We start from the raw sequence: 15,663 nt of genomic DNA, 5'->3' as shown, positions 1-15,663 counted from the left end.
ACCTTTCAAATCGTCCTCTGGAAAAATAACTGAGCCTAGATCTTTTCTGCCATGATTGAAAAGTAAAGCGGACAAAAAGCCAACAGGAAATGAAAAAAATGTATGATGCAAACGCTAACATCTTTCAAATACTTTGTAAAGATCGGGAAGTCTCGCGATTTGTAGTATCGAGGAATCATGCGCAAAGTGCTTTGGCGGTAAAAGACTATTTTTTATCGCGGGGTATAGTACGTGTTCCGTCACGTTTCGCCAGGCCTGGGATTCATCTGTAGTATTTATTTTACTGAAATATCTCGCTGTCTCTCTGCAAATAGAGTCGAAACAAGCCTGCTCTGATGTCCATTCAACTTCCGTTGCCAAACGTAGAATATATAAAGGCATTTCCGCCATGGAAGGAAAATATTTATCTGAAAATTAAATTCATACGCGTAAGTCATCGTTGGCAAATACCATGCTACTATGGTAAAATCGGCGTACAGACCAATTAGAATTGGCAGAGATTTTAACATGCCCTTCTTGTCAATTATTATGGAGAAGTACTCATTCAACATGTCCGCTTTTTCGAGTAATAATTCCTTTACGCTTTGAGCTAGTTCTTCTTTTTCTCCATCCTCTTCGCTCCAGCCTGCTTCTTCCGTTTCAAGACCCAGCATTGCAAGATCGGATATCGCAACAGGATCCTGGAAAATTATGAAATGGTGAAAATCGTTCGCTGCCACCAAAAATAGCGCGATACTCACCGAGAATTGAATAACACCGTAATTTTCGAAATCGTAGAGCATGATCTCGTAGAAGAGTTCCTCACTGAAAACAACGGTGAAGTTTTGGTTTTTTGACGATTCACAAGCGACAACGCTATCACGAAGACTTACACTAGTTTCGGAGTGTTGCAGATATAGAGATTAAGTCCACTTTGTATGAGTGCAAAAGTTTGATCGACGCATCCGACAAAAATCATGTTTGATAAAATATCCCGCAATCCTTCATGGTAGTTGTCTTCCACATTTTTTCGTAGTCTTAAGACGCTCGTTAATTTGACTTCCCGTCTGGGTCCGTTGACGGAATACGATTGAAATTCAGATGGTTTTCGTGACTTAGAATTCGTTTCTTTTTCTTTTTCCGGAGTTTTACTTACTGCCGGAATATCTTCCTGACTCGAATGTTCAGTGACAGTTTTAACGTAGTCGATTTTATCCTTGTCTCCTAGATATTGATAAACCCTTTTCAAAGCCTCGTTTCCTACCACTGCATCCCCGCTGCTTTCCTCAGTCTCTGGAATTTCTTTTTCACCGATGATGTTGGATTCATCATTTTCATCCATCTTTGACGAGATTTCTTCAGGTTTTTCGACATGCGTCGAAGTCTGCGGTAAATAATTGCTCATCAAATCTTCGAAGAAGCTCGTCGTTTCATTGCAGTCTCCCGTGGACTCGTCCATTGACTTTTTTTCCTTGGGCTCAATTACCGCCTCTGCAGACTGCTCGCAATTATTTTCCGCCTCCGAGTTTAGCTTCATCTTTTTTCCTCCGACTGTATCCGACGATTTGTCTTCCGCCTCTCTCTTTCTTCCTTCGTTTTTAAAATCCTCACTTTCATTACTAAAGACACTCGAATTGTCTTCAGCCTTAGGGGTGTTGGAATTTACTGTAAAATTGAATTTCTCGAGCTTCTGGTCACTCGAATCAGTTCTGACCAGTTGGTAGGCGTAAACGGGTGGATTTTTGTCGTTTTTGTTTTTACTATACTCCGGGAGAACTTCTTCAAGGTCTTGTTTTGTTATGTCGACCTGAGGGAGTCTAGCTTGAGCGTAAAATGTTCTGGATGAATTATTTCCAAGGAGTTTTGCATCCAGAGCATCTTTGACTTTCTCGATTATAGCGTCTTCGTGCAAAAAACGAACCTCATGTTTCGTGGGGTGTACATTTACGTCTATATTGGCTGGGTTTATCATTAATGATATATAGCACCATGGATGAGACTTTCGAGGAAGGTAAATTGAGTAGATATCCTCCAACATTCTTTTTATAGCTACAAAATTTGCTTAATTCAGGGTTTCTGAAAAAATCATCGGGTGACAATGAAACTTAGTTTGTTTTCTTACGTGTTGAGTCGACGAGCCTGTTATTAATAAATAATAAGAGGGTGAAAATTTTGTTAGAATAACTGGCGTTCGTAATTAAACCGTGTAGTTTGAAGTGGTATGTTGCATCTTCATATTCTACCTCCAGCAGTTCGCGTGCAATAGCGTTTCCATAGATAGTCTGTATATTTGCAGTTGCGGTAGAATTATGCGGTGTTCGTACCTGTTTCAAATTCAATAAACCTGAACATATTTCCTAAATGAATTATTTGGGCAGTCTTACCTGGGGAACAATGTCTCCATGTTTCCTCAGCACAAAACCGATGTTGGCGTTATGAATTGCATATTTGTTTATAACGTCCAATATTTTGGAGAATTCTTCAGCAGGGCTTTTCAGTGCCTTGCGTCTGGTTGCGACGTTATAGAATAGATTCTCAATTAGTATCGTCGTTCCTTGGCTACCAGCACATGGCTTAGGCGGTGCTTTCAATCGGCTATCGATGTAAGAAGCTCTGGAATTTGAGACAGCTAGTGTAAATAGGAAATTACAAGTAATTGATTTAATATTTCTCACTTATATGCACAAGGATCATCGGCAACTTTGGTGGTGATGGTGAGATGAGCTACGTGGCTGATACTAGCAAGCGCTTCACCCCTGAAGCCAAAGGTTGAGATCGACTTGAGATCATCAAATTCCTGAAGTTTGCTCGTGGTAAAACGTTCGCAGACTATCTCCATATCTTCTCTTCTGATTCCGGTACCATTGTCTTGGATCTTCAAAGGATGAGCATTGACCCAAATGAGTTCTCAAGTGATGGAATCAGATCATATTTGCTATACTTTACCTGTAGCAATTTCAGACCACCTTCTTTGACTGTAATTTGAATGTTATTTGCCTTAGCGTCGATGCTGTAAAGGGTTTAAAAGAGTTACAGATTCTAAGATAGTTGATATACTATGAAATTAACTAGTTGTTTATCTAATCAATGACTTTGTTTAATTTTCCATTACCAACCTGTTCTCGATGAGCTCTTTCAAAGCATTTGCAGGTCTTTGAATAACTTCGCCAGCAGCTATTCTATTTACCACAGTTTCATCAAGCTTACATATCTTAGATGGTTTGTTCATTCTGAACCATTGACATTCACTATCTGGTTGCTTTATCTTTTTTAGAAGAAAAGTGACATTTGATTTAGCACTTTGAAAAGTAATATAAACAATACCGGTAACTGAACGCGATGATCACCACATGGAGCGCTGGGGTCGTGCGCAACTGGCAAAACGCGTAGATTAAAAAACAATGTGTAACAATAGTTGCAAATAATAAGGCGGTTCAAATATTTCTCTACCCCGAAAAAAATCCCAAAAAAGATTGCCACTTGAAGTACACTTACCCAGAAGGTTTGAGTAAGTCTGAAAATGCATAAGGTTGACAAACTTTCTCAACTTACAATGGTGAAGGTGTTTCTCACTATGGATTACTCCAATAATTGCCCTGTATATTATTCTTGAAAGGTTTATACCCGCAATAGGAACCCAGTATCTTCGATCTGCTTATGAATCAAACATCTATAAACATTGACTCTCTTATAACAGATATGACGTCGATAAATAATTATAATAAAAATCTGCTATGTATTATATTTATGGATACAGAAAGGAAGTTTAACATTGAATAAGTTATTGCAATGTTACCCATTATACGGATATGTAAGTGTTCGGAAATATCGTAGGAATTTTCAAACAATGACTCGTGCATGTTGATGCAGGGTATAAAGACGTAAATCGAGTATGAATAACATTTTAGGAAAGCAAAGCAAGCTCCTTATTTTCGATGCTACCCTATTTTCTACGATTATGCGTCATGGTTCCGGGTTGCAAATTTAAAAACCGGATACAACGGAGCAAAACTCTTAACTTCACCCTCGCAATCTTCGTCTTCGAAACACACCGCCTCTTGAACTCCCGTCTGACTTTCGTTTTCCAATTCTTTCTCCTTTTTCTTAAACTTTTCACGTCTTTCACAAGGGTACTCCAAAGTTTCTTCGTAGATTGGGGGAGCTGAGACAACAGAAATATCAACAGGAAAATCATAATTTTGAGAAAAAATCAATTCTCCTTGACCTTCATATTTAGCGCTATTGATTAGGTAAGCCTTGCTAATAATAGAAAATTTATGTGTTTCATGAACGATCGTATACGCAAGACCATGTTTATATCCCATGAAACATCCGCGTTAATAAGGAGGAAAATATTATTTTGCATGAGTCATCGGCCACTGAATCAGTATCCAAAAAGCTCAAACATACGAAAAACTTACGAACTTCACCCCCATAAATTTCCCAGTATGGTTGTGAAATGACTTGAGGTACTGGTTGGTCTCCGAGTGGTCGAAATTCCGAGTGAAGGGTTGGCGGTGACCGTGAGAATGGGAATCCGGGTACTGGCAATTCGTAACACAGCAAAGGAACAGATCCAATGATGATACTAGCCGTGGATTTAAGATTTTTGTGGTACCAGCTGTCGACGCAGGCTTCAACAACGATCTTGTAGTCCACATCAATTATTCTGCAATATTCCATCCTCGACGGAGGAAGCGCCGGGACTTTTAAACCAATTGAAGCTTCCTCTTTACCGTGTCCCAATTTTAGTTGGAACTCTGAATCTGCGATAACTTCCTTGACCTCTAGAGACTTGAGAGTTGTGTGATAATTTATGATCTAAAAACGGGAAAATGAGGGTTGAATTGCGTTCGAATTGCATCCTCGGTTGATTCTAGATATTCACCTTCATCAGAAGCACCCTCAACTTCCTAATTTCTACTCCTGTATCATTTGTCACTGATGTTTTGACCGGTATGACCTGTCCAGGAACGTAGCCGCCTACTGGAAGTGATAATTTGACTCTTAAAGGTTTCAGGTGCCCCCAAAATGTCTTGAGTTTATCTTCGCTCACAGGGTTCTGAATGAAGAAAGAACAAATTCAGTATTTTACTTCGATCGATTTGGGTCGTAATAATGTCAAACTCACAGCGGCATCTGCTTCCTTGTTTAGATCCAGAAGCGAGAGAACCATGAAAGGGATTTTGGTTTTGGTCCGTAATTTTTTAGGGGCTTCGATAATACCCTTTACCGTGTATCTCACTCTGCCATGTCGCCCTTCAAAACTGGTCGGCAAATGTTGTGGTAACTCAAACTCGAAATCAAAAAAATGTTCACCCGCGTTCAACTCGTCTTCGGTGTCAAAACCTGTGAATTCATTTTTTTTTTGTCTTAAAAATCCTAGAAATGTCGGGAGTGAACAGCGATTGAAAAATTAAAACAATAGAATTATGTTTTAATCACCGCTTAGAATGTTTTCCTCGCGTTTGAAGTAGGTCTCGTCATTGGAATAATGGTAAGTCACAGGATCACCATTTATCATATGAATCTCCTTCCAACGGACCTTGCAGTCACCTTGGTACTCTACTTTTATCTCTAGGAAAATAATTTCAAGTCCTAATATTTTTCGTCGATCCGGATATTATTCTCTTATTACGAGTTAATTTACCTCGAATTCTGGTCGGCTTATTCAAATGTAGACACACTTTTCCTTTCACACTACAGCCAGCAAAAAAAACCGCGCTGTCTAAAGTAATTTTGAAATTTTTCAGTCTCATAGTTTTGGATTTTCTTTTTCAAGGGTATGTTGCGTGTACTGAAAAAGCACTATCTTTCACATCCACTTGATGTACGTTTATAAGTGAATTAGAATTTTTTAATTCTTATATCGATCATCGTGTGACACGGAGAAATGAATAAAAATGTATTATTTGGATAATTTTTTCTAGATTCCAGTCAGCATTATCTATGCAGCTAGTATTGGATGGTTTTGGTATCTAACGCTGACGAGGGTGGTGCAAATTCAACTGACTGTTCTGCGAGTTGAATAGCGAGTTGATACCTATTTTTTTGTTACTCCCACCTTTTCGGAGGAATCAGCGTCTAGTTTTTTTCTCTAACAATAAATTGGTTGGGTAGCACCATGTGTATAGAACCTATACATACAGCAATCCATTTCTCAAATCCATCTGTATACATATATGCTTGTATAATTTTCAAGCGTGAGAGTTTTGTGGATAGAATGAGGCGCGAAAATTGGTAAAGCTTCGAACTACCGAATCACCGAATGCCGCTCACAGTGTAGATTGTGCAAGCTTTATCAGCCGGAAGAATTGTTTGCTTTCACTTCTCCACAGCTTATTGAAAGAAATGAAACATGAAAGCATAGAGTTCAATATATCTATGATGAAAGTTAGTTTCGAACTTCCACCATATTTCGAATGCTACTCAATTTTTGAGTTTTGCAAGTAATCTCAGCCTTGGATGTTCTCGTGTTGCGCGTCATAAAAAATAAAAATAGAGCTTTAAACACAACTAAATACATAAAAATTTAAATGTACCGAAAAAGTTTGGATACTTTTGATAATAATTACGTTAGCGGTCTCGTCTGACAACCGGTTGGAGTATTTATAAACATTTTATAGGTTGTCTTGAAAAAATCTTGCTAAATTTCACGTGCAAATCTATTTGTGAATTTTGAAAATTTATTTTCGAGAATATTGTAGGAATAGATGTGGCGAGTTCTAATTCCAGACTCGAATCATCTAAAGTATAGCTGTTCCAACGACGTATGTTACGTTACGTTTACATCGACGACTGATCGATAATGAGGTTTCTAAGAATAGTTGAAAATTTATTTGTAAACACGTGATTGGAAAGTGTTTGAAACGCGACTCGAAATTTGCAAGGGGAATCTTATGACAAAATTGACGAATAAATAAAAGACAAATGAATAATGACTACATGAAATATAATGAAATACATCTAAAATTAACTGTAGTTGGAAAATTAGAAGACTTATCGATTGGTATAGGCTGAAATTCATGTTCTGCTATAGCCGAATTCATACATATGACGGGATCAAAGGGGATATTTTCTTTTACTCTTCCGTCGTTATTCAGAAAACTTATTTCTTTCTTTTTCGGTGTTCTTCCACACCTCAATTTGCTTCCAAAATCGAAGGGAAAATTGAATGGTAAGCCGGCGGTAAATGTTCGGGCAATTCTCAATCCTCAACATATATTCAAATCTCTTGACTTCCGGTTGTTCGGAGCCCACAACTTCAACCGGTATCTGGTAGCTCATGAGTGGCACATTTCCGATAATTATTGGAGCGTAAATTTCAAGATTTGTGGATACAATTGTCTATCTAAACATGTATTAGTATGTCAGTGTGACGTTGATTGAAGATTGAGTGTGAACCCTGAAGTACCAATCATCAGTCAACAGAGCGAATGAAGTTCTTCCGGAAAGCAGTTGTTCCCTGGTTCTTGTGAGGGTCGGTTGATTTGCCGTCACATGCTCCTGCCAAGTCGGTCCAGTGGAACCCTCGTGCTTCCAAAGTATGACAGATATGTGGCTGAGAGGTGAGTTCAGACCTTGTAAACTTTTCTTTTATTTGAAAGATCTGAGTTTTTCTAACCTCTCGATGTCGGAGGATCGCCAACAGCCCCCTCCTCGATATCTTCGGACCCGCGTAACGAACGTGATGGATCGTACTCGACAATCCTGAAAATTTTCAACCCCATTTTTTGCAGCTACGATATTTGTGACTCAACTGTATTTTAGGTGATCATCTTATTTACAGAGTGCAATTTTTTCGACATTCATTTCGCACCGTCTAATGTGAGGTAACAAGGCCGAATAATAAACATTCGATAGGTGAAAAAAGATGCTTTCATTTTATCATTCATTAGGATTTTTACATGAACACTTCATTTGTGCATCTTCCCTAAACAAATTCAGATTTTCAAAGTGTTTCGGTCTCTGAAAATCGGCTAAAATCAGGTTTACCTTTCCATATCTACAACGTTATCCAATCTGTTGTACTTGCCAGATTGCTTACAAGGAGAACAGAATTCTACCTCCCTCTGATTTGGAAGCTAGTGGACTTTGTTATGTCTTTAAATCCTCAGGTTTCACATCAACGAATTCAGACTTATAGAATTCGTTGTTTCACATGTAGTGCATCGAGTCGAGTAATCAAAAAACAGTTCGCTAAATCGCTGTCATTTTTCGTCCGCTCAGAATCTAAGTTTGCCCATCGTGGAATCTGTATACAGGATAGAGTGGGATGAATGGTTTTTCTACCCCATCGTTGTTGGCATCATTTCCTTGTTTTTTATTCGGTTTTCGTTTTTCCGGCACACACTGTTCGTAGGTGGGTACTGCTAAAAAAATCACGAATCAGTGTTCCATCACCTAAAATCTCGCAATCGAGTGAACCCGAGAAATAACAAAGATCAGATCCCGTGTCATACTCACGGCAGTGTTCTCCATAACTCTCTGAGAATGGAGCGGCAACAAATTGGTAATCGGGGAGTAAAGAGTCCGACGATCTGCAATTTTCAGAAACCGGTAGTTCCTCAATCTGTGTTCTGGTAAATCTGATGGGTTGAACCGGAATCTGGTAGCTCAAAAGTGGCACGTTTCCGATTATTAAGTTAATGGGCATCGTCAGATTTCTGTGATACCAAGCGTTGACTTTGGCCGTTATACTGAGCACGTATTTAAGGTCGATAATTTTGCACGATTGCAAATTGGAATGTGGTAACGCTGGAAGATTTAAATTCAAAAAAATCTCCTCACGCCCGCGACCATTCTGGAGCGGGAATTCGTTTCTGAAAATGACATTCTCATCGTCCCTCGATGTCGATCTTGCGTGGAATGTAGTGATCTATATCAAAACGAGCAAGAATTGTGACTGAGTTGGAATGATGATCGAAAATCCATTCTTACCTGTCTCAAAGTGGCTCTAACCCCTCCGACCTGAACATCAGATTCGTTATCAACAGATACCTTGACCGGGATTATCTGACCAGAGACAAACCCTCGGACCGGGATTTCCACCGACATGGAAAGAGGACTCGAGTGACACCAGAAGGTTTTGCTATTTACTTCCTGAACCGGTGACTGAAAATTTTTCAAACATAACGCAAAGGTCAAAGGTCACGAGTTCGACAACCCTATAAATTTAACGCCGAGTCGATACTCACCGCTGCGAGAGGAGCCTTGTTTAAATCTAGAATTTCAACTACGTAGAAAGGTTCAGTCGTGGTATCATCGAATTTCCAACTCCTCTTTATCGTAGCCTTGACCGAATATCTTATGCGGCCATGTCTTCCTTCGAAGCTACTAGGTAATCTCATCGGCAACGGACAGCTGAATAGATAAATATGCTCACCTTCCGGAAGTTCGCAGTCCTCGTCATAATCTAAAAAAAATCAGAAACGATATGTTCCGGATTGAAATACTTTCTAGATAATACAATCACCGTACTATTCGGGTCGCTACTTATTCACCTCCGTAAATTAATTGTTGAAGATTAAGGTATTTCTCATTATTCGTGTAATACCTTCTGCCGTTCTTTGTACCACGGGACCAACGTACATCACATTCTCCGAAATAGTTCAGAACAACCGCTGAAACATTTACATACATATATTACGAATGTTATGACGGTAAAATGATTTATATCACCCGAAAGCAACGGATTATTCGTCTAGGTAATTTATGTGGTGTTGATTAATCTGAATGAAGAATATTTTCGAAGAAATTTCGAGCGTGATTTATCTGGGGCAAATCAATGCAAACCAACTCATTGGTACAGTTACATTTTTTGCGGAGGCACTTAATCTTTGGTCGAAGAGTTTGATTGCCAGTGTACATAAATAAGTGCGAAGCTGTATCGCCTTGGAATGACGCGATGTTTTAATAAGAATAAAACAAAAACTTCACTTTGACGTTGCACGCAAAGAAACGGAATCTTCAACACCTTCATAAGTCTGCTTTTTAAAAATTATCTGTTGCGGTATCATACTTTGGATGGAACTATATATTTTCAAAATCGCGTCACCGATTATCTTTCTAGCGTCTTTCTACCGTTAGAAGTTTGTTCTTCAAGAGAGCACGGGTGTATGATTCGTAAATATGATACCTCTCATTTGCAAAGGTGCGTCGGTCGTTATGAACAATTTGCCCGCCAATGTCTGTCCTCCGTAATAGACGGGTTGTTCCAAAATAATTTTGAACCTTTCCAGCCCCATGGCTTTCGTCACCGAGCCGAATTGCGCACGTGTTGATGTTGTGTGTTGACGTAGAACACGGAATAGCTACTGGCGGTGATCTTCGGCCTTGAAACAGCCCGCGTTGCTGTTGCTCTTTAGAGTGATAATCTTATGTAATCTATCGCCCATGCCTGGTCTACCGTGGTCGATACTCCATGGACTGCTGACTATAGCATACTCTAGCTGGTTTTAAGCATGACATCATCGTTCTCCTACGATTCACGCAGTTCGCAGCTCATGTTATTTGAAATTCTCCTTTCATTGGCGCCCCATACCAGGTCACGCGAATCCATGATACTAGGTATTTAGGCCAGAGACACGTTAACACGCGATCAAAATAATTTCAGCGATGCGTATTTCAATTAGGTTCAACGTTGAAAAAATACCGAGACAGATATAGTTTATCTGCAGTCGTAAACATTGCGAACGACCGAAGATCGATGTACAAGAATTATTCTTTGTCGATCATCGGCTCGCAATCAGTACTCATCAGAGCCAAAATAGAAAATAATCATTCTTGACAATTGGAACTGATTGCCAGAAGCATCTTTCCATACGAATTCTGTTGCACAAGGTAACCATATTTAATGAAGAATAAGGATTACAACTATCAAAAAAATAACTTTATTAAACATAATTAACATACGATAATCAATATCAATACGAACAGTCAACACGCCGATGAAAAAAACGACATGAAATTCAGTTCACGGCTGAATATCAGCTCCACTGACGTTTTCCAATCTAAAGAAAGGATAAAGAGGTATAAATTTTTTCGTCACTCCGTCATTGTTGGAGTGATTTTTTTCTTGCTCCTTTGGTATTTCTCCATGTGCTACGCTTTGTTCGTAGGTCGGTAGTGCTGAAAAAAAAAAAAAAAAATGTCATACCATTTTATTCAAATTGTCACAGATGTTTCGAATAAATCGCGTCTTCTACTTACGAAACTGTTGTCCATACGTCGCGCAAAATGGTGGGATGACCATATTGTAGGTGGGTGGTAAATAATCCGGTGAACTGTAATTCTCCGAATCTGGAGGTATTTGATCCAATTGAGGTACGGTGAATCCAATGGGCAACGGCCGCGTGGCCTGGTAGCTCAAAAGTGGTACATTTCCGACAATCAGTTTCACAGGGACAGTAAGATTTCTGTGATACCAAGCATTGACTTTGGCAGTAACGTCGATCTTGTACTCTAGGTCCAATATTTTACAAAACTCCAGATTGGAGGGTGGCAACGCCGGGAGAATCGGGTTCAATGATATCTCTTCTCGCCCGCGGCTGTTCTGAATCCGTTGCTCATTCTTGAAGATGCATTTTTTGTGGTCCCTCGAACGCACTTTCGTATGAAATGTAGCGACCTGAAAAAAGAAAACGAGAACGTCAGAGATCCGAACGATTCTATAACGAAGATCGAAATAACGGTTTCTCACCTGATTGAAAGCTACAACAACCTCTCCGACTCGTACATCGCTCTCATTATTCAGAGTGACTTTTATCGGAATCGTTTGACCGGGAACAAAACCTTGAACCGGAATTTCCACCGACATTGAAAAAGGGTTCGGATCCCCCCAGAAAGTTTTGCTCGCTTGTTCTATTATTGGTGACTGTAAAATTAAGCAGTGGAACAAAACGAAATGCATGAGTTCGACGATATCATATACATACATATGTATGTACCATGCATTTTTTTCCGCGAGAACTCACCGCTGCAAGGGGACTCGTGTTCAGATCTAGAACCTCCAGCACGGTAAAAGGTTCGGTCGTAGAGAAGTTTAATTTCCAATTCCTTTTGATTGTAGCCTTGACATAATATCTTATGTGGCCATCTCTTCCTTCAAAGCTACTAGGCAAGTTTAACGGCAGAAGATGATTGAATAGAAAGACATGCTGGCCTTCCAAAAGTTCGCAGTCCTCATCATGATCTAGCATGCGGCCATTCAAATTACTGCATCACCAGGTGACCAGATCGCGTCGAGTTAAGATTAAAGATAACAAAGTTATTTCACCTCCACCTCCGAATACTAGTTGATCCACATCCATGTATTTCTCTTTATTGTTGTAATGTCTTCTGTTATTACCTCCTCCTTCAGACCAATGTATATCGCATTCTCCAAAGAATTTCAGGGAAATCGCTGAAACAATTGTCCAACATTTCTATGATTTTACTTTTAGTCTAACGGAATCTTTACCTCGGAGAGACTTATATCATTTCTAATAGGAATACCTCTCATCTGCAACGGTTTGTCGTTATTTATTACTAATTTCCCCGCTATAGTTTGTCCGCCATAATAAACAGGGTGATCCAAAATAAGTCTGAATGTGTCGAGCACCATGTCTCTCGTAGTCAAGAGCAGTAGCACTACAGAATCAAGTGATCGAATTTTTATTTTGGTAACGAACACCACAACGCCTACTGCCAATTGTCAACGTAACGTTGACATTCGGCAAACCACATCTAATTGTTATGCTCTAGTAATTTACTCGTATACGAGCCATGCGTGACTGCCTCAGTTTCTGTTCTGTGCTCGTAGTCCACGGACTACCAGTAGAACAATATTCAAAGTTATCAGAATTTCAGCGCTCCGTAGAATCAACGGAATTATACAGTACTACTTTGAGCGCATATTCAAAAGATAGGCCAACAATTCTACGAATAGCTTATCTGCAACGGAAATTGTATCTCGAGTGTTTAAATATAAAGGCGGGATATGATTAGAGTTGAGGTATGTAAGTGCGTTGTTTGTGCTGATGAATGTATTTTTATAAAACTCGTTTTATAAAATCAAATACACATGCTGAGGAATCATGAATCACACAGTGTACGCCCGGCGAGATCGATTACGAATCGTTTCGCGGCTAAGCTAGCCGCGGAACGATTACAAACAACCCAACCGGATGTGCATATGGATAGTTCTGTTTGGTCTCTAGGTAGGAGAAAGGGAAAAAAATCATCGAGGGATCATTTACCACGTTCTCCACATTCTTTTTCTTTTACCGATCTTCTCTATTCTCTGTTATTATTCACCAGGCTTGAATTTGTAGATAGGGTAGAGCGGGGAAAATCCGCTTTCTTCGCCATCGCTGTCCGCCTGGTTTCCAGGATCGTTACCCGCAGATTTTCCGCGGTGCATGCACTGTTCGTAAGTTGGTGGTGCTGTAATGAAGATGTAATGATGGTTTGCTTTACAGTTTCACTTTTTAATCAAATCAATTGATTCAATTTGTAACTTACGTAAATCATTGTAGCCCCATTCTGTCGGATTAACAAAACCATAATTCGGGGGTGAAAACTCGTCTTGATTAGCTTCCTCAGGTTGTGGAGCGTTCGGGACAAATCGGTGACCAGAAATTGGAACCTGGTACATCATTAGGGGGATATTTCCGACGATTATTTCATTCGGGACTTTGTGATCTCTGTGATACCAACTTTTTGGTTTCGCCGTGACGTTCAGTTGGTAATTTATGTCGATGATTCTGCAGAATGTCAAGTAAGAAGGCGGCAAGGCTGGTAGTGGAATGTTGAAATGAAATTCCTCTATACCAAAACCGACGGCAACCGGAAACTCGTTTCTGATAATGGACATCTTGCTAGTCCTTGATTTAGAAGCCGCGCGATACACCGAGTTCTGTAAAAGAAGTCGCACAAGGGATATTCGGGATGCCTCGAATTCAATGTTTTATTTGATTCAATGAATGGATTTACCTGTTTGAGACTGATGCAGATGGACTTCATCTGAACTTTGGATTCGTTGTTCAATAAAACTTTGACGGGAATCACTTGTCCAGGAACGTAACCGCGGACAGGTAAACTCACCGTCATGTAAAGCGGCGTCCTTGAATGACCCCAAAAAGTCTTGCTGCTTTGTTCTGATATCGGAACCTGAGTTACATGAAAAGAAATATATCAAAAACATTGATAACCCTGTATAGTCGGATTGTTTTTCAGCTTTGATTCACATCACTTTCACTCACCATAGCCATAGGATTAAGGTTGAGGTCCATAACGGAGATTACAGTGAGAGGAACTCTTACAACGTGGTCAGTCATCCAGGGTAAATCTATCGTTGCCTTTATCGAGTACCTTATCCGACCGTAATGTCCTTCGAAACTGCTCGGCACATTCACGGGCAATGTACATTGGAATAGAAATACATGTTCCCCTGTTGCAAGTTCGTTGTTACCGTTGCTATCTGTTGTAGGAATTTTGCAAAAATGGGTATATAGTTACGTTAGTGCGGGCCCAATTATTCTCAGCTTTACTAATGAAGTGTTTTCACATATTGTATATTACTTCCGAACACCAACTGCTGCAGCTCTAAGTAGCTTTCTTCGTCTTGGTATGTCACTGTGATGTTTTTGTTATTAACTCGACGATTTTCGGTCCACCGAACTCTGCCTAGTCCGGAATACCTCACGTGGATTGCTGAAAAGAACATTTGTATAGTTGGAACTTCGCAATGTAAACTTTGTGCTTGATCTTATGCGTTAAATTTAATTTTTCATAATTAAGCCATTATACCTCGCATGGACATCGGTTTGTTAACGGCTACGATTAATTGGCCGCAAATTGTTTGTCCCGCGTAATATACGGGACGGTCTAAGACCAGCGAGAATTTTTCTAATCCCATTCTAAAACGTCCGTTCTACTTGCTCGCCGAAAGCTTGAATATCAATAATGAGAAGTAATCTTGAATCACCCGTAGCGATCGACTCGGTTTAGTTCACAAGAGATTATCGCCAAGATAAAATTGAGTCACGTTGATGTTTTTATTTTTGTACCGATTGTGAGCGTATACTATCATACAGCTGACGTGTAAAAATTCAGCATATCAATGACTGAAAATGACATCATGATATCAAGTGTTCGTTGAGATTAGGAATCCTAGGTCATTATATCGGGTGTGAAATTACCTTTACATCGAAATAAGGATAATAATTTTTTCAATTGTAGTCGACAGAATGGAAGAGGACTCTAATGAGAAAAAAAATACGATACATCATATGAACGTAAATCTTACCCTTCTCGATGATTATTCCTTGTGTTCCTTTTTTTTCTTGCGGATATTTTGTGAAACCCATTTGTAAGGATGTTTCGCAGTATCCTCTTCAAATTATGCGCGCTGTATTTCGGTAGACATTGTGAATTAGGATGGATTCCTTTGTCTTTTTTGACATAGCCGACAGAGTTAATTAACGTGCGAGCAGACATGTCTCACTGAATTTTTTTCATTCACGATAATTAGGTTTGACGTCTTTAGTTTGGAATTTTTTTTATTCAAATATAATCAAAGGAAACGTTGCGAGATAGTCCATGCAACCCGAGAACATTGGGGTGCGCCATCAGGATCACCTACAACCGACAATATGGCGACACGCAAGCGCAAACGAATTCGAATTTGAGCTGAAGGGTGAA

At 39.6% G+C, this 15,663-nt stretch overlaps 4 protein-coding genes across 7 annotated transcripts; all 4 read right to left on the bottom strand.

Moving 5' to 3' along the window:
• Positions 1–19: 19 nt before the first annotated feature.
• LOC105689502 (DNA mismatch repair protein Mlh1) lies at positions 20–3,939 on the bottom strand. Of its 3 annotated transcripts, none has more exons than XM_012406551.3 (9): positions 3,096–3,939; positions 2,926–2,989; positions 2,655–2,854; positions 2,364–2,592; positions 2,102–2,303; positions 873–2,028; positions 741–804; positions 482–680; positions 20–407 (listed from the first exon to the last, which is right to left on the bottom strand). In XM_012406551.3, exons 1-9 carry the CDS (start codon positions 3,206–3,208, stop codon positions 115–117), a joined length of 2,520 nt encoding a protein of 839 aa, XP_012261974.2. In that variant the 5' UTR covers positions 3,209–3,939; the 3' UTR covers positions 20–114. The 3 variants fall into 3 exon arrangements, with proteins under 3 accessions (XP_012261974.2, XP_020709948.2, XP_020709949.2); XM_020854289.2 differs by having other exon boundaries at positions 2,926–2,954; XM_020854290.2 differs by lacking the exons at positions 2,926–2,989; positions 3,096–3,939 and having other exon boundaries at positions 2,364–2,608; positions 2,655–2,819.
• Positions 3,936–5,738, bottom strand: LOC105689505 (arrestin domain-containing protein 3-like). Its single transcript, XM_012406558.3, has 6 exons — positions 5,630–5,738; positions 5,425–5,556; positions 5,111–5,328; positions 4,868–5,041; positions 4,401–4,800; positions 3,936–4,141 (listed from the first exon to the last, which is right to left on the bottom strand). Exons 1-6 carry the CDS (start codon positions 5,736–5,738, stop codon positions 3,936–3,938), a joined length of 1,239 nt encoding a protein of 412 aa, XP_012261981.2.
• A 2,101-nt stretch (positions 5,739–7,839) lies between these two features.
• On the bottom strand, positions 7,840–10,419 carry LOC105689507 (arrestin domain-containing protein 2-like). Of its 2 annotated transcripts, none has more exons than XM_012406560.3 (6): positions 10,118–10,419; positions 9,483–9,602; positions 9,177–9,394; positions 8,920–9,093; positions 8,446–8,857; positions 7,840–8,351 (listed from the first exon to the last, which is right to left on the bottom strand). In XM_012406560.3, exons 1-6 carry the CDS (start codon positions 10,224–10,226, stop codon positions 8,212–8,214), a joined length of 1,173 nt encoding a protein of 390 aa, XP_012261983.2. In that variant the 5' UTR covers positions 10,227–10,419; the 3' UTR covers positions 7,840–8,211. The 2 variants fall into 2 exon arrangements, with proteins under 2 accessions (XP_012261983.2, XP_012261984.2); XM_012406561.3 differs by having other exon boundaries at positions 7,840–8,348; positions 10,118–10,415.
• Positions 10,420–10,848: 429 nt separating this feature from the next.
• On the bottom strand, positions 10,849–15,126 carry LOC105689506. Its single transcript, XM_048651236.1, has 12 exons — positions 14,770–15,126; positions 14,542–14,673; positions 14,223–14,440; positions 13,954–14,130; positions 13,483–13,876; positions 13,276–13,404; positions 12,475–12,672; positions 12,257–12,382; positions 11,955–12,172; positions 11,681–11,854; positions 11,191–11,608; positions 10,849–11,109 (listed from the first exon to the last, which is right to left on the bottom strand). The coding sequence occupies exons 1-12, from the start codon at positions 14,876–14,878 to the stop codon at positions 10,955–10,957; spliced, it is 2,448 nt and encodes an 815-aa protein (XP_048507193.1). The 5' UTR covers positions 14,879–15,126; the 3' UTR covers positions 10,849–10,954.
• Between the last annotated feature and the right edge of the window lie 537 nt (positions 15,127–15,663).

This window comes from Athalia rosae, chromosome 2, assembly GCF_917208135.1.
Source record: "Athalia rosae chromosome 2, iyAthRosa1.1, whole genome shotgun sequence".
Classification (NCBI taxonomy): Eukaryota; Metazoa; Arthropoda; class Insecta; order Hymenoptera; family Athaliidae; genus Athalia; species Athalia rosae.
The sequence above is the reverse complement of the archived record's forward strand: the minus strand, read 5'-3'. Positions and strand labels throughout refer to the sequence as shown.

What these genes read in the sequence shown, in the direction of transcription:
- LOC105689502 (XM_012406551.3), bottom strand. Translation starts at nt 3,208, where the DNA reads ATGAACAAACCATCTAAGATATGTAAGCTTGATGAAACTGTGGTAAAT. An exon ending in GTGGTCTGAAATTGCTACAG is followed by an intron (nt 2,855 to 2,925) that starts GTAAAGTATAGC and finishes CATCCTTTGAAG; the next exon opens with ATCCAAGACAATGGTACCGG. An exon ending in GATGATCCTTGTGCATATAA is followed by an intron (nt 2,593 to 2,654) that starts GTGAGAAATATT and finishes CTCAAATTCCAG; the next exon opens with AGCTTCTTACATCGATAGCC.
- LOC105689505 (XM_012406558.3), bottom strand. Translation starts at nt 5,738, where the DNA reads ATGAGACTGAAAAATTTCAAAATTACTTTAGACAGCGCGGTTTTTTTT. An exon ending in CGAGGAAAACATTCTAAGCG is followed by an intron (nt 5,329 to 5,424) that starts GTGATTAAAACA and finishes ATGAATTCACAG; the next exon opens with GTTTTGACACCGAAGACGAG. An exon ending in ACAAGGAAGCAGATGCCGCT is followed by an intron (nt 5,042 to 5,110) that starts GTGAGTTTGACA and finishes TTCTTCATTCAG; the next exon opens with AACCCTGTGAGCGAAGATAA.
- LOC105689507 (XM_012406560.3), bottom strand. Translation starts at nt 10,226, where the DNA reads ATGGGGCTGGAAAGGTTCAAAATTATTTTGGAACAACCCGTCTATTAC. An exon ending in TCAACAATTAATTTACGGAG is followed by an intron (nt 9,395 to 9,482) that starts GTGAATAAGTAG and finishes GATTTTTTTTAG; the next exon opens with ATTATGACGAGGACTGCGAA. An exon ending in ACAAGGCTCCTCTCGCAGCG is followed by an intron (nt 9,094 to 9,176) that starts GTGAGTATCGAC and finishes AAAAATTTTCAG; the next exon opens with TCACCGGTTCAGGAAGTAAA.
- LOC105689506 (XM_048651236.1), bottom strand. Translation starts at nt 14,878, where the DNA reads ATGGGATTAGAAAAATTCTCGCTGGTCTTAGACCGTCCCGTATATTAC. An exon ending in ACTAGTATTCGGAGGTGGAG is followed by an intron (nt 12,173 to 12,256) that starts GTGAAATAACTT and finishes GCCGCATGCTAG; the next exon opens with ATCATGATGAGGACTGCGAA. An exon ending in ACACGAGTCCCCTTGCAGCG is followed by an intron (nt 11,855 to 11,954) that starts GTGAGTTCTCGC and finishes TTAATTTTACAG; the next exon opens with TCACCAATAATAGAACAAGC.